The sequence below is a fragment of the Meleagris gallopavo genome, chromosome 7 (genome assembly GCF_000146605.3).
Source record: "Meleagris gallopavo isolate NT-WF06-2002-E0010 breed Aviagen turkey brand Nicholas breeding stock chromosome 7, Turkey_5.1, whole genome shotgun sequence".
Classification (NCBI taxonomy): Eukaryota; Metazoa; Chordata; class Aves; order Galliformes; family Phasianidae; genus Meleagris; species Meleagris gallopavo.
In genome coordinates, this window is record NC_015017.2 from 25,606,894 (window position 1) to 25,632,328 (window position 25,435).

The 25,435-nt window shown below is 41.5% G+C and overlaps 1 protein-coding gene across 1 annotated transcript in view; it reads left to right on the top strand.

Annotated features, from left to right (window-relative positions):
• Positions 1-24,762, top strand: part of PDIA5 (protein disulfide isomerase family A member 5) — a 33,620-nt gene extending 8,858 nt beyond the window's left edge. Inside the window, exons 4-6 of the mRNA XM_031554231.1 lie at positions 11,155-11,225; positions 12,280-12,443; positions 14,842-24,762. Coding sequence (XP_031410091.1) covers positions 11,155-11,225; positions 12,280-12,443; positions 14,842-15,025 — 419 coding nt within the window. The 3' untranslated portion in view covers positions 15,026-24,762. The remainder of the gene's footprint in view (positions 1-11,154; positions 11,226-12,279; positions 12,444-14,841) is intronic.
• Positions 24,763-25,435: the final 673 nt, after the last annotated feature.

Genomic DNA, 25,435 nt, shown 5'->3' on the forward strand with positions numbered 1-25,435 from the left:
CAATAAAGGCAGCTCATCATAGCTTTCGGATAGCAGTGAAAATAAGAACTCTGTGTCTGTCTGTGCCTCTTGATATCCATGCTATATGCTGATCAATTTATTTAGCTGCCTGAGACGACAGCTGGGTGCTGAGTGTCTCCAAATTTAAGCGATGCTGCCAGTCAAATGTTTCTGAATGCTTAGTGACACAGGGACTCGCTGGGACTTAAAATGTTCCTGAACCACTTCAGTGCAGAAGAGCCCTGTTTATTTTCAGTTGTCCCCATCAAACTGCTGAGTCAAATGCTATTTTCAAAATAACACTGCCCAAAATATTTGCCAAATTAGTGCAGCTTGCAGTCTTTCAGACTGGTTTTTGTCAAATAAAAGAAAAATAATAATAATTTTCTGTTCCATATTTTTTCCATCTTTGTGCCCCAACCCAAGAACTGAATCTTGCACAAAACAACCCCAACTAAGTTGCTTATAAATTGATTCAAATGCTACTGAAAGGTGTTTAAAGTCTTGCATTGAAATTAAATCCAATTCAGCAGTGGGTTTTAAAGGTGTCTGCTCTTCATGCTAGAGAGTTACTTTTCATTGTGTTTTATTAGTACAAATGACCACTAATGTTTTAAAGCGTATGTGTTCAGGACACCTGCTGTGGAACCATGTCCTGATGTCACCAGAAGCTGCAGCCTCCCTGGGGACGTTCAGTGAGTGCAGATCCCAGTAACCAGCAGCTCTTGTTGGGTGATGGTTTGCGGCCTCCCATGGTTGCTCTTACTCCCTCTCACACGCTATTTGCCATTACATCTGTGGTTTGATACTAGTGCCAGGGGTAAAGGAGAGGAGAAAAGGCAGTTTGGCCTTACTGTGAGTATGCATTGACATTTTAAAGAATTAAACACTTACAGTATTTTTTCTGCAGTATTTCTTCCTTGTATGGGAGCTTAAATTCGTGTAAAGCCTGTCTTTCGCCCAGTTTTCCTTATAGGACTACTTCCTAGGCATTATATAAGTTATAGCTGCAGAGTGTAAGGTTATGAAGAACGTGGCTCGTGGGATATTGAAGCTGACGCTGTTTTCTTTCCTTGATAAGGAAGGCAGGCAAGGAACACACAGCTTATTTTTTCTTTGCTCCTTAATTTGTTCTTGGAAACAGCTTTGGAGATGCAGCCATGGCGTTACCTCTTATTGCTCCCTCCTAGTACAAGGGAGGGAAGAATAAATCTTGATAAAAAGCACTACAGTTTTGATGTGTTGTTGAAACGTCTGAGAAATTCCTTTTCTGTCCTTAGATATTTTCTCTCCTTTTGTAAACCAGCCTGATAAATTACACAGTTAGTGTTCTCCAAAGCCAACTATTCAGCTGTGCCTATTTTTAATTGTGCTGGAAGCTGTTTTATCAATTTAGATTTGGAAAAACAACTATTCACACCCTCCTTCCTTTCCCTCCTGCTTCCCATACATTAAACTCCAAGGTTTTAAGCTACTTTGGGGACTCATTACTAAGAATGCCAACCAATTAGCCCAGTACAAGATGACGGCCTCCAGCTTCAAACCGAACAGCGGACTTGGATCTCTCTGTGACAGAGCACTGTCATTGGTGTCAGTGGGTTTCTTTCTTCCTGCTGCGTGTGGTGAGATTAGATCATGGGAGTCTATTGCTCATTTTATATTTAAAGTAAAGCAAAAACCAAAACGTGCACACAAAATCAAGCCTGCTTTTTGAAAAAATTGGGTTTTACAACTATAAATAAATAAGTCTCCCTTTCAGACCCGCACTGGTTCCTTATGAAAGGTCTCCATGAAAGCAAGCTACCAGTGCAGCTAGTGCTAATTGGTGCAGCTATTGGCCAATTTTGGAGACCACAAGTTGAAAAGGCTGAGGAATTAATTTATTGTGTAGCCTAAAAAAAATAATAATAAAAGAAAAAGCTCTTTGAGCACAGGTCAGCAGCAGCATAGCATTGGCAGCTTGTAATAAATAAGTAAATATGATCTTCTCAAGTTTTTCCATGCTAATTCATAATTCAAAGATGTTTATTTTTCTAAATGTAAACCATTGCAGTCGTACCAGCAGAGGTTAAAGACATGTGGGTTATGCAAATAACAGCACTGAATGTGGAACGGAGGGAAATATCTTCTATTTTTTATTTGACGTGGCTGTATCTGACATAGGAGTGACTTCTAAGACAAAATGTTGGCAGTTTCCATTGGTTAGATTCGTAGGTGGTTCCCCATGAGCAGCAAAAGTAGGGTCTACAACAGTATCTCTCCGCAGCTCTATTGTTGTTTCCAGGTCTGTAGTTATGAATACAGCTTTGTGTGATGGGCTTGTTGTGAAGCAGAAGTTGAGGAGTCTTCAGAACGTGGTTTACCCCTGGGAATGGCACGGGGCTGGGAGTCAAAAGCTTACCAGGATGTAGACTTTGGTCAGGAAGCTGGTTTAGTTTCCTGAAGTGTCTTTATAAACTTTGACAACCCAACCTTGTGTATGAGCTCTGCTTTTTAAATTGGACTTTCTGTACGGGCAGGGCTGTGAATAGAATTGTGTTGGTTATTCTCTAGTGCTGTAATCAGAAGGAAATGAAGGCAAGCAGTTCTGTGCTATGTTGCTGTAGTCTGAAAGGATTATAAGAGGCCCATAGAGTGTAAGGCAAGCCGTGAGTTTAACAGAAGCCATATCCAACTGATAAAGCTGTGCTTGTCTGTGGGATGATCCAGAAGATCTGCGTGTGTCAAGGTATGTGCTATGGGCTTGCTCCTGCTCCTCCTAGAGGAAATATTCTCTTCGTTCTTAGAGTAATTAAAGAAACTTTCAGACAGGACAGACTTTCTTGTTAGCATTATGGACCATTAGTTGGTCATAGCCGTGTTCAGTTTGGTGGTGAAGCAGTGCGGATGTCAGGGTGGGCTGGGGAGAGGTTGAGTGCCCTAGTCACTGGAAGATGGAATTGTGCTGGGGCACTGGGATGATGAATGTTGCTCTTCTGAAAGTCTGGATGCTGAGGTGAAGAGATCATCTTCAGTTTCAGTGTAATGTTTCCTGACTCATTGCAATCCTGTAGGTGTTACCTTTTAATGCTGCTTTAATGCATTTTTAATGGCATATATAATAAACACATTCCCTGGGTAAGGGTAAATTGTGCCAACTTTCTGTTCATTGAATGTATGCACTCAGCTGGCAGGCTCCATTAACAGATACATTCTTCATAGAAAAGAGGTAAATTCGTGGCTCCTGAATCTGTTTCCAGTGAAGTCAACTTCTGAGTGATGCTGGTTTCAGAATATTGAGGACTAGGACACTCACACCAAGTTCATCCATATTTAAAGCATACAAGTCTACGGTAGGATGGTGCTTGATGTGTAGTGCTTCTGTGTATGTGAATATCACCAAAAGAAATCTTGGAGAGTGCAAGTAGTTCAGTGCAGTGACCTGCCTCATTAAAGTAATTACAGCAATGATTTTCAGTGGAGATTTTTAGGAGCACGCTTAAACATGAGTTCTTGAAAATGCTGCAAATTGATAAAATGAAGAACCTGACATGGATTTTTTCTTAATGACCATCCCACCTACATTTCTTGGGGCTTAAACATAAAAAAATCAATATGACTTTTAGTGGCACTTAATATAAATAGGAGTATGGAGAACATAAAAATCCTAGTAACTAGGTTGTGCAGTAAAACTTGATAAGATATCTAATGAAAAGGGCGAGGATGGTAATGACAGACTCCTTTTTCTCTTCTGTGTCAGACTTTTGATATTGCAGCATGCTGTTTGTATAAGAACATTCTTTTTGAAGCAGTTTTGCTCTTTGAGCAGGGTAAAGTCATAAAGAGGATGATCCAGTGATAGAAAATGATAGTCTTGGCCTGGAGATGTAAAAGTTTAGTTCCTTTGATTGCTAAACATTTGTGTCTGATATGGAGCAATTATTTTCTCTGTTGAGGAAGGCATTTATGAAGGCCATTCCAATCAAGAAAAGATCTTCCTGTAAACATATGTCAGGTGTTGTGACAGGAACATTTAGTTTCCTTGGGGATTTGCTGTCCCATTTCCTTCCTTTCTGCAGGACTAAGAAGTCCTAATGGTTTAAGTGGGGCTGGGTGTCTCACCTTGTTCTCTCCTTCTCTGGGAGTGCTTCTTGTCAGAGTGACCTTTTAAAAGGCTTTAGTAATTTCAGCTGGTCTTTGTGTCCAGAGAAGGTCCTTCTTTGTGTGTGTGGGTTAGCTAACTGTCCTGCAAACTTGACCCCAGTGTACTCATAAGCTGTCAATGCTCTTACATTGAGTTCTAATAGGTGTGAGGCATAATTTATTTTTATAGGTTTACTTTGCTTGCCTCTAATGACCAGTTAACAGTAAGAATTAGTTATAAGAATTAAGCCACCAGGTTTATTTCTTCTGAAATAAATTAATTTCCTTGCCTGGATGAGCTTAATATATTGTGCGGAGTTCTCATTTGGAAAGGGCCTTACAAATATTTCTGCCACTTCAATCTTTACCAGCAAAGTTTTCATTATCAAATTTATCTTCCTAAATACTTAATGACTTCAATTCTTTTTATCTTATGGAAGACAGAGCAGGAGCTAACTTTACAGGGTGGATAATGGACAGAGGAACTTGCAGTGAAAGATTTCTTGCCTGTCATTTCCTTGTGCCCTTTCAGCTTGTGAGTCAGCAAGTGTTGCCATCTTTGAGTGAGTTGTTAATAAATGAACCCATTGCTTTGATACTGGGGCTGATGATGAAGGCATCTTCTGGGCCCTGACCACTTGTGGTTAGTGAGCATTCCAGCACAGCACTGCTACATTCACTGTGTCAATGCATCTCAGCACGGTAACTGTTTTTGCTCTCATTCTGGACAGAAAGTGCATGTTGTATACAGTATCTCTTCCTGATACTTGCCTTGTATAGGTAACTTCTGTAACAGCTTACGTTGACCACTGCTTTAAACCTTTACACCCTTCAATCTTCAGTGTGTTGGGATATTATTTCCTATGGAGATTTCAATTTTGCATCCATTTTGCTGTTTTTGTTTTTAATGCTGATTGCATCCGCTAATTGTGCTTATTTGCTACTATTTTCCTGAGCTGGGCAGTCACCACTGTTCTGTCTAACCTCAGCTCTTTAGTGTTTTCATGGCTAAGTTGAAAATAAAATCTTCCTTAATGGCGTGGGGGTGTGAGCCTTGCAACTTCTCTCCCTAGAGTAAAATTTTGTTGATCATCTTGGAATGGAGAAGGGGGGATATTTTTTGGAAATTGAATAAACATATTGTAACTGAGAAGGAATCCTTCTGGTGGTACTTTTCATAAATTCTCAATAATTTCACCTTCAGGCAGCTGTGCTGTTGTCTTTCTTTCACATTGCAATATGAGATTAATTTTCAACACCTACTCACAAGGCCATGTTCCTCTCAGCTCGTGTAGGAAGTGTAATTCCTATCTCCTGATGCCAGCTGATCCACCTTCTTTTCCCTCCCAAGGGGATGGTAGGAGGCACCATTGTCTCCCAACACTGACTCCTACTGATTGCACTATATAGCTTTGGCTAAGAGCCTGTGTAAGTGCTGTGTAATCTCCAACAGCTGGAAGCTGAAGCCAGATCTGGAGTGGAAATGAGGAACAAAAATATTTTTTTTGTTAGTTCATGTTGAATAAAGAGAGTGATTAGCTAGAGGGCTTTGCTGTGCATGTCTTGGTGCTATGGAAGACAGGAGTATATTTTTTCCAAAACTCCAGGAGCCCAGCTTCCCTGAGGATCCTTGTAGGGTTAAACACAAAGAAACAACTCTGAGGGTGAGATGGAGCAGAGATCTTCCTCTGCTCCAATTCTTACAGGCCATTGAGAGGTAGCAGCCTGTGGCTGAAGTTTGCCTTAAAAAGAATATCCACCCTCTCCCCTGAGTCTTTACATCAGAAGAACACGTGCTCCACAGTGGAGGTATGCGTTATGCAGGAGGTTGTAAGAATTTATATTCCCTCGGTCCCTGTGTGTGAGATTGTACAGTGTTACTTCCTCCTCTGCCCCAAGCTTACCTCTGCCAGGTGTGCTGCAGGCTGCAGATAGCCCTTCTGCTGGGACTGGGGGTGGCTTGGGCACAGATGGGGCTCCTGGAGGGTATGCTTGGTGAACTCGGTTGTCACTTAATGTGATTTGCCTTATATAATGCGGTGATCTGATTGTCTTTTTGGAGGAATAAACCTTACTATCTTGCACTTTAACTCTCTAGAGCAAATCTGCTGAGCTGTTTCAATGAGGCTGAGGAAAATAATTCTGCCAGCTTGGATAAAAGATGATCAAAAATTGGACCTTAAATGTTTTCACCTCTATAGCCAAGGTGATCAAATACAGAGAAGTAGAGGCTTGGCTGGCTCTGTGTGCATCCTTTTGTACAGGCAGGGTCAGGTAGTTCCCATGCTCTCTTAGGAGTTTCACTGTGTCCATAAGAATCCCTTGGTGGTGATTCAGGCAGGGCTGATGTTTGCCTTAGTACCAGCAGCTCTGCATGTGGGACACAGCACTGTCCCAAAACACTGAAGCACTTCCTTATGCTTCCATCTTCCTAGCTCCTCCGTGTTCTCATAGCCTGGGTCAAAAGCAGCCAGGCTTCGTGGACTGTTGCAACTGTTAAGTGAACATGGATCCAACCCATTTTGAAACGCGTACCTGTGATTATGGGGGAGAAAAAGCTTCCATCATTGTTTGAACCCTCCCTGCCAAATTTGTGGATGATTTCCCACCGGATGTCTGCAATGCAGACAGCTAAATTATGCAAGGGAATCTGCAGCTGTTGTTCTTGTGCTCTCTGACAGTGGTAGAAGAACTGCAAGCTGTCTCGCATCAAACCAGAGAGTAACTCTGTTATATTCTGCTTAAGAAATCTGTGCCTGGTAAAGGTGCTTGTGGCAGAAGAGAATCCATTTGTGTTCTCACATAGGTAATGAGAGGGATGGGGCTTCTGTATTCCTTGCTGTGTTCCCCAGGATTATTAGCACTTCTCCACCACATGCATGCTCCCATTTTAATATGCACAAGTGGGAAGTGTTTATTGGACATGGTGGTGATGGGCTGATGGTTGGACTATAGATGATCCTATATCATTTTCCAGCCTTAATGATTCTAATCATATGGGTTCAAACATAAAGCAGGGCACTTGTAAGGCAAGGCTGGCTATTCTGTGGCGTTGAGAGGTGACTGTTCCTCTGGGATTAAGAATAGAGACACCACAAGGTTTCCTTGTGTTAAATGCTTAGAAGAATAAAGGTGTAACTGAATTTTTTTAGATGATCTTTTTCTTGAAATTGTTGGTAAGTCTGTGAATGTGGCCTGAACTGCTATTGCCTCAGTTGCTGAGAGCAGGGCATATTTTGTGCTTCAAATTTATTTTCTCATCAGGTTGATGGAAATATTTTGGTATGCAGCTATAAATGTGTATGGAGATGGCATGGTGTGATAATAGCTGGGACATGATAACAGCACCCAGGCAGTCCGTCGATAGCAGAAATTTAATGATTCTTTAAAATCTTTATTTGCAATTTAATTAGTCTTTAGGGTTCTCCATGCCAGAAATTCCTTATCCCCAGTCACCTGGATGTTGGCCTTTATCTCTTGCTTGTCACGTACACTTCTGATCCTCAGTCAGTGTTGTGTTAAAATGCAAGGATTTTACCAAAATCTAGTGTTTAATTGTATAACTGTAATAACCTGAAAGAAGGAAACAACGAATAACAGAGAAACAATTTTATGTTCTGGAGCCAGCACTAAGATAGCACGTGGGAGCTTAGCTGAGGATGCTTGGCTGCTTTTCTGCCTGTCCTCTGCAGGCAAAACTGGGTGATAGCAATGGGAGTGTTTGTTATTTCCTTCTGTAAGAGTTTGCAGCAAATGCGCTCTGAGTGGTGTCTGCAGCAATGCCAAACAGGCTGCCAAAAGTGAATACAGATACTTGGGAAAGAAATTGCTTGATGCATTTCCCATCATCAGTGTGTCACATGTCAGCATCACTCTGTCCATGCTTGGCCATCCCTCTTTGCAGGAGTATGATCACGATCTGGAAGGGACAGAGTGCTAGCTGAGTGCTGTCCTGTAGCAGAGTTCTAGAGGGAGGTGCCCTCTTTGAACGGAGGAACCCACAATGGCCTTTGTTGTAGGGGTGCAGGTGAGCTGTGACAGCTGCACTGAAGGAAGGAGCTGTTTATCTGCCAAACTATGTGACAAACATGAAGATAGATTATAAATAAACGGGGAAAACAGAATTCTCACTTCATTTAAGCATCTTTTAGCCAGTTAACAAGAGCCTATCTTGTACCAGAAATCCTAGCACTGATTTTTGTAAGCTTTACCTCCTTGTCTTGTAACACTCTCCCTTTAGACTTACACTGCATGTTCTTTGCCATTTGAGTACCTTGGACCCTGGATCTCTGTGTACGTTGAGCTACATGATGTACTTGGAGGAGATCCGAGGTGCCCAGGCCCTACAGCCCACCTGCAGAACCAGGCACTTAGCCACAGGACGGAAGGAATCTGTCCTTTTCTTCTGTGGGAGCAGAATGAGGCTTTATGCAGCACATTAAAACATCTGGGCTGAGCCTGTGGGGTTGTTATTGTTTTCCCATTCATTTTCTTAACAGAAAATTTCTAGAACTGGAGAAGCTTAGCTGTATCCCCCTGCACTGCTGCTGAAGAACCTAATGTGGCAGTCACAGGAGAGGTGGTGACCTTGGTATTCATTTAAATGACTTTTTCATTGGCCTTGAATTTAATGGCAATCCTCGCAGGACTATTGAAAGGTAGGATAAATAATTGTAGGAGAGATGAATGGGTTTGCGGTGTGTGGATCTGACTTCTGGCTTGTCTCTCCACCCTCTGCCCTGGTAGATGGAAACAGGCTGTGGCACGCAATAGCAAAATTCTTATAAAGATGGCCAGATAAACATCATTTGTCGTGGGAGAAGCTCTTAAGATTTCTTGTCCCATATTCAGTTTTTTTTTTTCCCCAGACTGGCATATCATACTGTCCTCTGCCAGGGCTAGGACAGGCATTGCATGATAAAGATTTGAGGACTTCAGCTTGCATTTAAATGCCTTTAAAGACCTGAACCTGCCTTCCCTTTATGTTAAGTGTGAGTGAGCTAGCTCTGAATGCCCTGATGGAGCTGTTGTCCCTGTAGGTGTCCCTGTCCATGGCAGGGACGTTGAACTAAATAGCCTTTGAAGCTTCCTTCTAACTCGAACAGTTCTGTGTTTCTCAGTCTGTAGTGCTGTATCTTTGTGATGTTTGTGAAAGAACCCAGAATGCTGAAACTTCATAGTATGAATATATTTATCCAAAATTTTATTTACACAAATTTCATATGCTTTGGATTGTTTGTTTTTTTTATATATACCTGGGCAAAGTATCCGTAGCTCAGTTCCTTTTTTCTCTGCATAGGTATGTGAAAATTGAAGTTGTTTGATGCTTTTAGTTGGTCAGATCTAGTATTTATAACTATGGAATATGACATAGATGATGTGTGGATCCACTATCTAGAGCACTATTTGGTCAGGCTTTAGCTAACACAGTGTAACACCTGTCAAGGTGAACTTACCTCTGCAGAAAAATCTTTTCTTTTTTTCCCCAAACAAATGATATGAGCTAATTCAGTGAAGTTCCCAGGTATGTGAGCTGTGATTCGAGCTGCCCCTTACTTAAAGTGAAGAAGAGCACTAAATGGATAAAGTTCCCTGCTCTTCAAGGGAGAAATAAATCAATTCAGGCAGGTGTCAAAGGGAGCTGTCAGCCCATTCCAGAAAGCCATATGCCTGCAAGTTGTCTGTGGGTGGCAAATAAATCATTTTGCCAGCCTCTTTTGTGCTCTTACCCAAGACGAGCAGTGCTGAAGCAGTAACTCTTCCTCTGCCTTTTTCAGCCTCTTCCCAAATTCACCTCCAAATCTTTGTCAGGTTTGTGTCTGGTTGTTGTCAGGCATCTCATTAGTGGAAATCAGAGTGACATGAAGATTCAATCCTGGCTTGATTCTCTTTTAGACAGTTGTGTAAAAATAACCCCATCCCTTTTTACCTGCATGCCTCAGGAGCTGCTGTTGCTGAAGCCATTCTGAAACAGATTTCTAGCTGTATTTGCTGTTACAACTTTCAGAGGCTCAGCAAAGTCTTAACTTTCAAGTGCCTGTTCCTACAATAACAGCTGAAGAAAGAGAAGCAGGCTGTGCTGCAACATGGTGAGGTCTTGCAGGGGTTGCATTCTGCCAGGGCCGGCAACAGCGTGACTGAAGGGTCGTGCAGTGCACCTGATAGTAGCTCTGCATCTGCAGTCGATGCATCAAGACTGTGCATCGATCCTGCTGCTTCCCCCTCAAGTCTCAGCATGCCTATGTCACCACAGGACTCTCACCTGGTCCCAAAGAGCTCAGTTTGCCTGGAAGCAGCTGTACCAGGTGAAAGCATTTTAATTTGCACCCAGATAGTTTACTTTAAATCTGTTTTTCTCATTCATTCATTCTTTTTACTTTATTATTATGTCAGCTCCAGAGAGACAGATCTCTCTGGAGAACTTGCACGAGCAAGGAAGCACCATTATCTTGGTTTTATAGGCCCTACTTATGTTGAGAACATATGTGGTGGTGTAATTATGCTGACGTGATTAAATCAGTGCAAATCCTTGCTAGAGGGACACACCACACCAGCGTAAAGTGTGGCTTATTATCAATGCAGTTTAGTTCAAATTACACAACTCTATTAAGCTGTGCTAGCATAAGCCTCTGCTTAAAGTCAGGAAGTCATGTGAGAGCCTGTATTGTTTCTTTTTGGTTTGGATTTGGAAACTAAAATAGGTGAGCTCATGCCATGCCCAAGAGTGTGCTAGAAGTGATGGGTTTGAGCATCTGTGAATAGAGCTTGAGAGAGGGAAGTGGTCTGAGTGTGAATCTGTGGAGTTTCCTAAATTGTTTTTAAGAAGGTTAAATTCTTTGTTCAAATTGTTGTGACTGCTTTGTAAACATCCTAAATCATAGTAGGCCTTTACTAATAAAGCAAAATGCATACTGAAATGTAGTAGTTCTCTACCGCCCTACCACATGGGCTTGGATTGTGGTAATGGCTGGATGGGTCAGCTAATAACCATGGCGTGTACACATTCATTGGATCTTTTTTTTTTTTTGGCAGGGTGTGGGCACTGTAAGAAAATGAAGCCAGAATATGAGAAGGCTGCAGAGTTTCTCCATGCAGGCAGTGATGTAAGCTGATTTCCTTTATTATATCCTTCAAATAATCAGTAATAAATAAGTGGACTAATAAAAGTGACTTTTCTCCCTACAAAAAATTCAGCTGTTCTCATCCTCCCACAGGACCCTTCAAAATGTGCTTCCAAAGTACAGTCTCATCGCTAATGCATGAGGCCTGCCAAAGTCTTAGAAAGAACATTCTGTCTTGAACGAAAACAAAATCGAAAAACGTTTATGTATTCTGCTGCAGGGCTTGTACATAATATGACCAAATCCAAAAAGGATTTTTTTTGCTTTATTTAAAGGCATTGAATGTGAAGAAAAGACTTTTATTTATGAATTAGATTTGGAAAAAAAACAGGGGGGGTTGATCTCTCTTTCATACATCCTGCTTTTATGGTTGCATCACTCCATTAGTGTCATCTTAAGTGCTCCATCAGCATAGCTGGAGAGGAGAATCTTGATAGTGTAAGTATTAGTGGTATTGATCCAGTCTTGCTCTGTGTACTCCATGCAGAAATAGGATTCATCCCCAAACTTCAGACATCTCCATTGTAGACATCTGGAGTCACTGTTGGAGGACAGGGAGATGTGCAGAACGAAGAGCAATCAGTCACATCCAACAAATGTCTGTTCTCCCATGATTGTCAAGGTCATCCATGTAAAGTTACCCACAAGTCAGGAAGAGATCAATTTGCCTTCAAACGTGTCTTCAACAATTTATTTTTGTTGGGAGAAATGGACTTGTGGGAGGAAATGCCCTTTCTTGGAGCAGCTCTTAAGCACTACAGAAAGAATTGTCTATAGGAAATCTTGTCAGAAAGATTTCCTCTTTCTTCCCAGAAAGGGGAAAGAGAATGAGTAATAATACACTGGTTACATTTAGTCCATAAGATGTCCCTTCCTGGCTTTGCATCAGGCCTGTGCCTTTCTGTATATCTACACTGAGAACCTGAGAAAGCAAGGTAGCTAGATTCAGTAATTAATTGCCCTCAAGTCCACTGTTTCTTGCCGAAGGGGTGTGTGTGTGCTTTCCTTTGATTTATAACTGTTTGTTTTGTTGTAGAGCCCAGGTGTCCTTGCAGCAGTAGATGCTACCGTCAACAAAGCACTGGCAGAAAGATACCACATCTCAGGGTTTCCTACTGTGAAGTACTTTAAGGATGGAGAAGAGAAATACACTCTGCCACACCTCAGAACGAAAAAGAAGATCATTGATTGGCTGCAAAAGTAAGTTCTGCCTACTGTCTCCTGAAGTCTGTTTTTCTGAGGGAGCAAATCTTAAATCTGGCTTCATCAGCTGCTTAAATCCCTTGCTAACAGAAGCAAATTGAATTCCAGTATTCAAAGCCATGCAAACATGTATGTTAATTGTGATCTCTAATACACCAAATCCTTTATTTGCTGCGGGGCTATTCATAGTTGTCCTGGTAATTCTTTCCCCAAGTAAATATTTTTCAAATGTACGCTAAGCCTCTCTCCAGAGAAGGAATAGCAGTGGCTCTGAAAATAAACAGAATATTTGTTGTTCCCTCTTTATACTGAGCAGCAGACTTCACTAAGTAACTGAAGCTCTGTAGTTGCACTTTTCTCCTTCCAGCTTTTCAGAGCCAATGCCTGCACTGCCCGCTGCATGGGGCTGAGGGAAAGCCAGACCAACAGAAGCAGCGCCCACCTGTCTGCACCTCCCTGCTTTCCTCGAGTGATGTGCTAAAATATGCATGAGTTGATGTATGTTGAAAATAATTTCATTTCAAAGAAGAAAGTTATTCATACAATCTCAAAATATTTTAGAATAAAATGTGCTTATTTAAGCACTGCAGTATAAAGTGTTTCCACACTCAGTGGAAAACATCTGTGTCTTGTGAAGCTTTAAAATCATTTAATCATTAAGTGGAGATGGTGTGAGGAGTTTAATTTTAATTTTTCCGACTCATATTTGATCGGGGAGGGTGTTTGTATCTGAGTGCTTCAGATCAGGTAACAGGTTTAGCCTGGCAGCATCTTTGTTGCGTGTTGAGCAGTTTTATCTACACTGTGCATTCACAGACGGTACTCTTGGCCTTCTTGCTTACACAGGCTGCTGTGTCAATGGTGGATGTTAAATCACTGGCCTAGCTTCACCGGTTTGTTGGAGGATTTTGAACATGATGTGGTTTTTGTTGTATTAAGTACTTGGGTTGATGCTGCCTGTTCATATTGGCAGGTGAATAAGCTCTGAGGAAGAGGGTGTTCATCCCTCCAAGATCTAGCTGTGTTGATGGAATACTTTTATCTACCAGTTCACACAGGGGCAATACAGCCTCCTTGTCTCCTAGTCTAACTGCTAGATGCTTTCCCAGTGAGAGGTGCAGTACAATAACATCCTTATCTGCTGATGTGGGATCAAATTGTTATAGCTCCTCTGGAGTTGGTAGAAATAGGGATGCATGTGGGGTACAGGCTAGAGATAAAATTGTGGAAACCTGTCCTGTTTAGTGGTCTGGCTGGGACAGCATGGGTTTCAGCTCCATTTCCCAGTCTTTGTTGGGCTTGTAGTCTGTGCTGCCACACTATGTTGTTAGCAGTATTTGCGTAGCTTATTTCTGATCAGCATGGGGAGGCCTGTGTGAGATGAACTCGCACCTCTAACTGTAACTGTAATCGATGATAGCTCACACCAAAAGTGTTCATGTGAAAGCTCAGATCAGCTGGCCTAATTCTGTTGCTAGCAGCTGGCAAATCAATACCGATGGAAATACAATGGATGTCCATCAAGTGACCTTGAGAAAAACTGTAGAAATTGAGATTTTTCTCCACTTAGTTTTTATGCACCTGATACAACTTAATGTGTCATTCAAAGTGACAGGAAAGTCTGAAAAGCTAATTTATTACCAAGGCGACATATGAAGGTCTTCATACCGTGGCTCCATTCTGATGATTTTATGTAAGTAATCACTGTTTAAGAATACAGCAGGAAAGAATTTAATGAGTCTGAGAAAAGTGTGTGAGCTGGTGAATAGCAGAAGTTTTGTTAGAGGTGCTCTAGATATGCAGGATTGCTCTGATCTAGTCAGTATGTGCAGTCATAATTGAAACATGACATTCTCTTTATCAAGGTAAAATATTCCAGTTCAGTCACCCCCAGCCTTCCAAGTGGAATGATACTGATTATTGCATCCTGGCTTTAATATCTGAATTCAAGAGAGGGTCATGAAATTCTTTATAGAAGTTTGCGTGATGGCAATAAAGAGAACAAAAAGGAAGTTTGAATGGAAGATGCTGTCCTATATTGGTTGCCTTTTGATTCCATCTGCTTGCTGTTCTCAATTCATGCCCACAGTGATATTAGAAGCAATGTTCTTCCCAGCCAGATGTTGGATATAATATAGAAGATCTTTGTTCTGCGTACCTATTCATATGCTTCAATAAGATCACATAAATTTTATTTTTATTGAGTTACAGAAAATAATAAGCATCTTCTTGTTACTTGATGTTGGAAATATTGAGCATGTTTTCCTAATGCACAGACACCCTAATGGATTGTTTTGCCTTGTTTTCCTCAGGGTAGCTGTGACCAGGATGTGATGCCTGTTCACGTGTTTCCAGAAACATTTTCAAACTGATTTCACTTCTTTTCTTTTTCTAGTCCTGAGGCACCACCTCCACCTGAGCCTGCATGGGAAGAAAAACAGAGCAGTGTTATCCATCTTGCTGGAGAAGACTTCAGGGAGTCCTTGAAGAAGAAGAAGCACACCCTTGTCATGTTCTACGCACCGTGTGAGTACACACTTCTGTATGTGATTGAGTTTTATAAGCCCTACAGCTTATGAAATGGCAAATTAATTCCTCTCCTGTCCTCAGGCTTTGTAAGAGTAAAGAACTGATTCTGAATATAACTGCTTGGGGCACTATCTTATGTGTCTTTATAAATTGGAAACAAAACAGTATGCAGCATTTGTTTAAAGAGTTACTGTGTTAATGCAGGCACCAAAGCAGGCAGGGGAATAAAAGAAACAAATTTATTTTCCTCTGAGCATTTTATGGTCCACATAACAAAATGTGATCTTTTATAGTAGGACAATGGGCACAGAAAGCCTGGACTATTAGTGCAGCACTTCAGCAGTGAAATTGATACAGTAGTGTAGGAGGAATCACCCCCCAGAGGAAGAAAGCAAATTTTGATGGAATAAATTTTGTCCATAATAATTCTACATCTAAATTTCAACTCAGAATATTGGCATAGCTTCACCTTTCAGGATTGTTTTCCATGCATCACACACATGCTTTCTTTTTAAAGCTTTTAAGAATATTTCTAGTAAAGTTTTGAATCAAGCTCTTTATAAGTTAGGTGAATGAGAAGAAAACAAGAAAATGCCACACTTTTACCCTTTCCCTTCATATTAGATGGCTTCTGGAGGTACATGCCATTTCGAGATATCTGCTTATCTCTGGATATGCCTGTGGTTCCTGTTGTATTACTGCAGCTAGCAGAATCACCTCTTCTAGTTTCCTCTGTTGTTTCAGAGGCAGGCAGACTCAGTACAGGTGCTTAATTTTGGTGAAGTTCTCCAAAGGGAGAAGATAGTTCTGGCACTCAGTATTAAGTAGTATTAATTTGCTTTTATAGCACAGTGAATTAGCCTCCCAGTATGTGAGAAATTGTTCCCTATCAGATAGGTAGCCCTGCTGGTCACAGATAACCTTTGAGATAAGCAGTTGTCAATGTGGTTCTGTAAAACTGAACATGTTTTTCAGAATGAAAGGGGGAAAAAAAAAGACAGAAAAACAGTTCCTTGATGCTTAATCAGGCAGCTCCTTTTTTTGCTTTTCTTTTAGAGAATTAGACATAAGTGGTTTGCGGCTCCTCAGGAGCCCTGCTGAATGTGCTTGTGGAGAGATAGGAGGGGTGCAATTCAGAAAGAAGGTTTCTGGAAGGTTGTAAAAAAGGGAAAGGGACTTAATCCCTCCCATCTCAACTCCAGTTCCTTCCAGTTATTGGCTGAAAATTGCCCTTGTGCTCCTGATTCATGGATCTCAACCAGCTTAGAGTAAGTGCAACTTGGTAATCAAATGCTTGCACGTGAAATAATGAATTTTAGGGGTTGCTCTCTCAGCTTCCTGGGGAAAGTTTTTCGTTTTTTAGCTGCATCACTTTGAGACACTTAAGTTTTGTCATCTTCAAGGGTGTGTTTAAAGCAAAGGCACTGAGTGCAGTAAGTATGGAGCTGTCAGGGTTGAAAGGACAAGGCAGCTCTCACTGTTTGCAGGTGGTGCTGAGCAAAGGTTAGCCTGTCTCTGTCGTGTGAAAGGGCTGTAAAAGCAAGGTTTGCATGATGGAAGATTGAAGGGTTGCCTTGAAGAACCAACCTGATGCGTTCTTGCACTGCACGGTTACAGTGCTATGTGAGGTTACCTGTGTGCAAGACAGGTTGGTATTAACTGAAACCACTTCTGGACTTCTCACGACTCATCAGGCAACATTACTGTTGTCAGTAGGTGGGTCATGCACGGCTTCTGTTGTGGCAGATGTGCTCTTTGTAAATGTGGAAGCACCTTTTTGCAGAGTATACAGCATGCACACAAATTGAGCGCAACAAGCCTGCTCTTTGTTGGTTGCAGGGAAAAGTAGCCAATGAATATTTTAAATCTGTTTTCTGTGAAATATTTATTAGTGTAACAGAACAGTACAAACCATTCTATTTTTCTGGTTTTCTACAGTGATAATGTGCTAAATTTGATAGATTACTTTTTGTTTACCATCTTCTCAAACTCGAGACCTCTTGGAGCTTACATTGCCAATTAGTCTTAACTTGCTTATTTCAGTGCAGAAGGAGCACTGCTAAAATTGCCAGCCCCTCTTTATATCAAGTAATTTTCTTTTTCTATTCAGACCCACATCTCAGGTCACTGCAGACTCACAGTATGTTACTCCATTCACTTGTGACTCTGACAGTATTTGTTACACTTACACATATGCTGAGATATTTTAAGACTAGGGGTGTGTGTATACATGCATATATAAAGTATGTTTATATATAAATATTTATACTAAGAAATGTATCTCTCATCTATTAGAATTTAAAACAGAATGTTGAGTATTCTGACCTTTGTCAGAAAGCTCTGTAAAGCTTTCAGCTGGAGTGACAGACCTTTAGGCAAAAGCCATTGATATATATCTTACATCCAAATAAAAATGATCTGGCTTTTTTGTGCTTTCCAGTCCAAATTATTTAGTATTTATAGAAGAACCATCAATCTGCTGCAATGCAGATAACTTTGGACTGAGCTGAATGATGCTTTAATGGTACTGAACAGTGCTTCACAGTGATTTAGCTCCAGAAGAGAGGAGTGCTGCATCCACACAGAAAAGAGGGGGAACTCAACACCTATTTTCAGGGTGATGGAGTAAAGTAAAAAGTTTATCCCTGGTGCCTGTGGAATATTTTAAGGACTGAGAATGTGAATCAAAACTCCTGAAAGTGCCAGATAAAAATCTGCTTTTGTGGACTTGACACTCGCAGAAAATGATGTCCATGATTTCACATTCCCATTGCTCCCTAGTGGCATTTCAGTGCACTGTAATAACTCATTAAGGGCAGGAAGCAGCTGTAAGAGCAGCTTCTTATTGCTAACTGGGGACAGAGGTGCCAGTTGCAGAAAACTACTGCTGCTTGTCCCAGTTAGTGCCTGGGACCTCATCTTTGTCCTGCTGTCCTCTGGGTACACCATAGTGAAAACTGATCCTTGTTCGTGGTGCTAAGGGCCAGCACCTGGGGCAGGCTGCTAGCATCTGTGCTGCATAGTACCTGGCCCAGCCTTCCAGTGGACTCTTGTGGGCCTAAGGTTTAACTGTCACTACATCTCCCCTTATCAGGTTCAAAATCCCTAAAATAAAAGGAAGGGAATGATACAATATGCTGAAGTGAAGCACGGTGCCACAAGTATGTACTGTGACCTAGGGACTAGCAGAGGGGTTTAAGGAGCATTCATAAGCAGTAATACTGTTGCACGAGCATTCAAGAAATGTTTTGAGAGGACTTGTGGGATCTGTCTCTGTGCTATTTCTATAGGCCAGCCCTTGGAGTACTGGATTCCATTGGCTACTCCAGGTTTCCTGGAGCGTATCTGGTTGACATAATCCAGAAAATGGGAGAGGAGTGTTTGGGATCACTTTTCATCTAGGATGACTTTTTCTTTTATCCTCACTTTTTGTTCATACAGCTTATCTGAATGTGTTTTATCTGCATTTCTTACTTTGTGAGCTCTCTCCACTCCGTTACCCTGGATAATTGAGATTTGACTTTGCCAATGCATTAAATTTTAACCTCCTCCTACTGTAGCACTGGAAACTGTGCAAAACAGAACCAGTTGGTTGTTGATTAGTTGTCAGAATCGCAAAGGGCAATGAAGCTCCAGTAAATAAAGTGTCTTCTCAGTTGGAGATGGTTTTGCTGCATGACTCAAGCTGAATTAAGTGGGGAAAAAAAAAAGTGATTGAAGCTTGAAGGCTGAATGAAGGAATGTGTGCATTTTTCAGTGAAATAGGAACATCTGGATTTTCTTCAGGAAGGTACTTTGAATCTGACCCAGACTTCTGTCTGGAAAAGCCTTTGCAGTCCTACGTGGAATTTCTTTTCAAGCACATGCAAAGCCCCATGCCAAATTGATGGCCATCAACATTCTCTAAGTAAACTTCACGTGGTTCTCTCTTGCTTCGTGCCCTTCCCTGGGATTTAATGCGCCTTTCTGCTGTTGTAGTTTGGTGATGTGATCATCAAGTTGTTAGCTTTTCTTGGGTGATGCTCCTTCAGAAATCATAGAATCTCCAGAGTTGGAAGGGACGCGTGACTGTTGCTGTATCCAATTCATAGCTCCACACAGGACCACCCAAGCTTAGGTTAGGTATTTTCTACACTTGTAGAAATGGTTCAGAGCTGGGGACACAGAACCCATAGATATGCAATCCAGAACACCTTAGGCAGAACTTCACCACAAGGTCGCAGCAGCTGATTCACCTCCTTTGCTCAGCAGTAATGAGGCAGTACTGGAATGTTGTGTCTAGTTCTGGGCTCCCCAGCACAAAAAGGATGTAGATGAGCTCTAGTGGGTACAACAAAGGGGTAGTTTGGTGGTTGGTTTGGAGTTTTTGGGGGAGAAAATGTTGGTTTGGGATTTTTTGCTTTATTTTTGTCTTTCTGTATAGTTCTGATTATCTGTAAATAGCAGAGGCTCGTTACACACACCTCTCACCTTAGTTCTTGTACACAAACACATTGGTAGCTTTAAGAATTAGAGACCAACTTATGAAAACGTATTCATGTTGTTTTGTGGTTGAGATTGCTGCTTCCACAGAGACTACAAATGAATTAACTGTCAGAACCTGGAGTTGCATATAATAAAGCATCACTAAGAGACTTAAATGATGAGGAGGAGTTGCTTAATTTTCTTAGATCGGTTACTTTTAAGGGGAAGGACTTGATGCTGAGCAAATTCATTCTATTCCCAATTTTTGTAAAAACACAAAGTAGGTGTTCTTAACAACAAAATGTTGGCTGCAGTGAGAAATAATAGGAATGAAATGCTCTCTTTTTATGGTTTGCAAGGGCAGCAGTTGCCAGTGCTATTAACTTGTCAAATGGCCTCAATTTGCAGGACTCAACAGGGTTCACCAAGTGAATTTTTTTAATAAATACTTTGCTGGGAGCTGATTTCCGGTTTGCTTCTCTGTTCAGCAGTGAAACTTTCCCTTTGCTGGAGATTATTTTTGTCAGCTGGAAAAGGTTACTCTCCGGTGAAGCCTGACCCACAGGGGTTACATGGAGAACACCCAGAAATAAACCTTACTGAGGGTGATTTTAATGAGGTATCTTTGTATTGAGTTAGTGGCTGTGCGGTGACGAATGGATATGCAATTAAGACATATCAGCCTCCTTGCCTCTTCCCTCACTTCTTTTTTTTCCTAAGCTTTTTCCTTTAGGACTGAAAGATGTGAACGAGGGCACTTAATTTTGGTGGAATCAAGGAGGGGTTTGGGATGGCCTTGTTCTAAGTTGTTACTGGGAGATGGCACCTAGGTATTGTTTTGGTATACAGCAGAAATGTTCTTTGGCTTCCCAGCCAAACAGGAATCTGACAGTGACACATCATCACTTCTGATGGGTTGTCCCCTGGCTACCGAGCAGCCAGAAATTGGATCAGAGTGAGGTTTTTGGTTCTGACTGTAAATCAGGGCTGCTACCCCTGTGCATCTCATCAGCAGCACATAAAAGGTTGAGGGCTGCAGCAAACTTGCATTAATTTTAGTCACAGGTCACCCTGCTGTTCTGGTTCTGTATCCCGGTGTGCTCCTCTGTCTTTCCGCAAAGAAAAATTTTAGTCAGTTTCTTCCATCCAAGTTTTGTGTTGAGGAAATGCATGGCAGAAAGCACTGAGCTGGGAGTCCATGCTCTGGTTGCCCCAAGCACAGAGCAGGTATTGGTGGGTTTTTGCTATTCATGCTAACAGTCAGCTCCTGTCTGCTCCCCAGCCCTGCCAGCATGCTTCTGCAACCTGAGCTGCTTTCAGAAAGCTGCTCTTAAGAAATCAGCGGTGGATCCTTTTTCTCCCTTCACTGAAGGAAGCTGGACAAAGTTGGCTGCTCTGTATCTCTGTGCAGGAAGCTTTGGGCAAAGCTGGCTGAGTGATTGTGCATGAAGGAGGCACAGCTAGCAGAAACATGCAGTATCTGAGTTAACAAAGTCCATATGCGTCAAGCAGAGCAGCGCAGATGAGTTCAGTGCCCTGAGACGTCCTCCGCATGGCTCTCACCAAGTGTTTTCCCATCATTGTCAAGCACAACTTGTTAGGTTCTCATTAGGAGGCTGTATCGAGGAGTCTGAACAAAATGTGCACGATTGTAAATGAAGTTTAAGCTATCAAAAATGACTAAAGACATGCTGAACAGAAAAAAAAAAAGCCCATTTCAAGGCAAAGACCCGTGCAGGGAGGATTTTCTGAGTGTTGGCTGAGGCAGCAGCCAGGTCTGGGCCCTCTGATAACGAGGCTGCAGATCCTGTGTGGGCACTGCAGAACTGCAGTGTTGGCTTCACAGTAGCAGTCTTCTCTTGCATTAGCAGTGCTCCTGCTGCAGGCCTGTATCGGCAAAGTGCATTTGTGCTGATGCCACAAAGCACATTAGCAAGCTGGTTTTGGTAAAGGGTGAGGATGTAGAATGGTGCCTGCAGTCAGGCTCTCAGAGCTGCTCTTATCCCCAGGGTCTGTGCCAAGGCTATTAATTAGCACAGCACATTTTTAATTGCTCTGAACTCACAAGTTTAGAATGCATTTCATTGGCTGCACATAGCTGTGATGAGTGCTTACAGTAAGATGGCCTGGAGCTGGGGTATTAAACCTAACTTTAGCAGGGTGACTCTAACTGTTCATTTCTAGTGCTGTGGGTTTCTAGGGATTTAGTTTATGTATCCCTGTTCTCCTCTGTATACCCAAAAGTGCTACAGAACTAAAGGTAACACAGTTTGCGGAGAGCAAGTGCCTTGGTAAAGCACTTAGTCTGAGAATGCTGTGATGAGCATGGACAACAGAGCCTGGATTACAGCTCAGGAATTCCCAGCTCTCGCCTTTATGTACATTTCCTCTTTCTCATAAAACCCTTTTTGTCTCAGAAAATCATAAGAAATAGATTTGAAAATAGCCTTTTAAGAGATCTCATCAATCTGGAACCCTAAAGGGGAGTCAACCATTTTTAAATCCTGTAAAACTTTCCCTCAAAGCTTAGTGCATAATAGAAAGTCTTTTTAATGCTGACAAAATAAGAGTTCGAATAGGTTGGAAAAAACAGGACAAGAACAACAAAAATACACTAATATGTTGAGAAATTGGTATCAGGCTGCCTGTCATTGTTAGGAGTGAAGCAAGCACTGGTTGACCCAGTGCTTAAATGAAAACCTCATGACCTTTACTGAATCAAAGGACAAATCCCTCTCAATTATTAATACCTTGTGTCTTGGAAATACAATTATGCTGTGTGTCAGGACATGTCATAAAATGAGCTTTGATTCCAGATATTTCAATTAGAAGAGCCTCCAGTTCTCCACTGGTAGAAAAGAAGCATATTAATCTTTCAGTAACATCTGCAGGCATGTTTCTCAGATCTGCCCGTGGTTTCAATGACTTGTGTAGCTGCACGAATTGTGTTGGTTTAAGCAGTATATCTGTTTTTGGCTCTTATCTATGCAATGACTGCCCACGGCCTGTCTTTCCTTGATTGACCCAAGTTTTAATTCTGAATAATCACCTGGAAACTCTTGAAATGGAAACACTTTGCTTTGCACTGCAATGTACAAGCTCCTGGCTTTGCTTTGATAGCTGTGCACTGTTCTGCTTTCTCTCACTTAGAATTGCAGTCATTTGAACAGCAATAGCAGAGGGCATCATCTACCCCTGTTATTTAGTCAGTGATTATTTTGAGCAGTGATGAGGAATCTGAAAGCCATTCCCTGCTCTGCACTTTGCTTCCTGAGCCCTCTGAGGCCCAGATGCTTTTGCAGCAGCATGAATGGAGTCAACCCCTTGCAGCCTGTCACACAGGGCTGGGGACCCAGAGAGTCACTTAACCTCTTCCTGACTCCATTTAACCTTGGTTGTAATGACGGAGAATGATAATTGCATCTGTCTCTCTTAGGGCAATTTGATGCGTAATTAATTGATCCTGGTTAACGGGTTAACACATTTGAGATCACCCATTGAGAAGCAGTAAAAGAAGTGGAGAGCCAGTGGGGGAGCAGAGCCCTTCCTGCAAAGAGCTGAGCACAGACAGCACACGTGGTATGGTCTCACATCACTGGGATTGGAGACATCCTGCAAGGAGCTGGTCAGTGCTGTGCTCTGAAAGTGCTGATGGTTGAAAGTTCTTCTGTTTGAGGAGGAAACAGTCTGCAACATGAAAATGTATGTGTGTTTAAACTGTCTTTGAAAACTCTCATGTAAAATGTATGCACCCAGCTTTATGACTTACCACATTTTATTAGGTGCAGGGTACTGAAAGCGTGCACACAGCATTGATGAAGTTACACGTTGTTTGTTAACAGGGGACAAAAAGTGTAGGATCATACTGTCTGACGTTGGGGTGCCTGATGTGTTCTGGCAGAGCCACAGTGGGATGCTCTGATTGGAGTCAGCACGTGTCCTTCAAGTGCAAGAACAGCAAAAGCCCATTGCCTCCAGCAGCTGCGGCTTGTATGCCAGCATCTCTTGTAGAAAAACATTCCCTTTCAAATTCAGAATCGCTAATGATGAGGAACACAAGTGTTTTTTGTCTGAAGTTGACCAGCTAAAGTTCCCAGGGAGCTCTGGAGGGTTCTGAGTTGCTTGTGTAAGTGAAAACTAGACTGGTTTCCTGATTTCTGTCATTTTTTTGTCTTTGGACTGTGGCTACTAACACACTTGAGCTTTTTGACTCGGTTTGCAATGAAAAGTACCTCCCCATCCTTTTGGTTTCCCTGTGGGTCTTCTGAATCCCCTCCATTTAGAATATATTTTTGAGTTGTGGACCCAGAACTGCAAGCAGCACTGCAGGTGCCAGCATAGTGACCCTCTCCACACCTACTTAATAGTTTCATTTATACATTCAGTGAAGTTGCTTCTGACAACTCCATTTTCTTTCAAAGCTATTTCTGGTATTATTTGGATTTCTTCTGCTTCTAACACATTTAAAGCCCTTATATGCTTAAAAAATCATTATTACTTCTGCTGACTGTAGATACTGCTTTGATGTCCATTTGCTTCCTTTATCTATTTTGTACAAATTGTTAGCTTTTGATTTATATTCATTAAAAACAGCTTCACCTTTCTTCTATGTGCTATGCTAATACAGCTTCTACTCTTCTAAGGGAACTGAATTAACCTTGTACTGTTCAGCTGTAGAGAGGTTATGTTATATCACTGGGCTTTGTAGTTTCAAATTAAACAAAGCATGAAGTAACTTAAAGGACTATTTCATATTTTAGCAAGTAGAAACCTGTGTCTTATGCAAACAGGGCTTGATTCCTTTAGGCAATTCTGAACATTTCACACAACTTTATTTTAAATTTAATAAGATAACTATTGTCCAACAAGGGGCATCTACAATCACACACCTCTCAGGAGGCATCTTTGTAATTGTTATCTGGTCCTAATACCTTTGTACATTGGAGCTTTTAAGAATCTTTCAGTTTTTCTTTTGACTTTGTCATCATTAAGCAGTTAACTTGGATAAAAAGAGAAACCCTTCCTGACAAGAAATACTGTTGGAATCTAATAATGATATGTGGGTTATTCACTTGATCGCTCAATTGCTTTTAAACTTTACATCCCATCTATGTCCCATAGGACCATACAATAATGGGAATGTTACAGTTGTGCATACAGGATATTATTTCTATGGCTTTATTGATTTTACCACCACAACGTATGCTTGATTACTTGTGTTTCTGGGGTGGTGTGCGCTTTTTTTTTAATATCAGTTTCACTTGTTTCTTACCTTAGCTGACAAATCACTTTATATTGTTTTTCCCCAGTCTGCTTTTTAATTTAAAAAAAAAAAGTAGTTGGCAAGCTATCATGAGCACTTAATAAATTCTGCTATTTCCCATGCAATATTTTGGTTTTACATCATACATACAAATTTTTTGTGGCACAGTGTTGGAAACTGCATCCAGCTCAAATCTGTTCTTTATTTCTTCAGAGTCCTCAAACCTGTGTTTCTGTGAGGATGAATCTTGCATGTGTTGGCCTCTTCAGCACCTTTGTGGCCTCAGACCAAACCCAGATCACTCATTTTTTCCTCAAAGATGCCCCAGCTATACTGCACCACACAGCTGTTCCTGCTGTTGGTAAACTCAGTCTGCACAAAATAAGCTGGGTCATATATTTTCCATCACTTCATCTCTTCCTCTTCCCCTCAGAAAACACGAGCTTTCCTTTAAATGCCTCATGCTAATTAGGGAAGACTTAATCTGACCATTTCTCCATCCCCTCAGTTGTCATAGGTCTGTATAAAACCTGTTTGCCTCCTTGCTTTCACTCATCTCCTGTTCATCAGCCATTCCTCTTGAATTTTTACCCACAGAAACTGTATTTTCCATGTGATGTATCTGTTGAGAATCTGGTTTTCAAGGTCAGTTATGTATCTGTGCCCCCTGTGACTGTACTGCAATTTACCTTCCCAGCCCAAACCGACTTTATGGCATGAATAATGAAGTAAA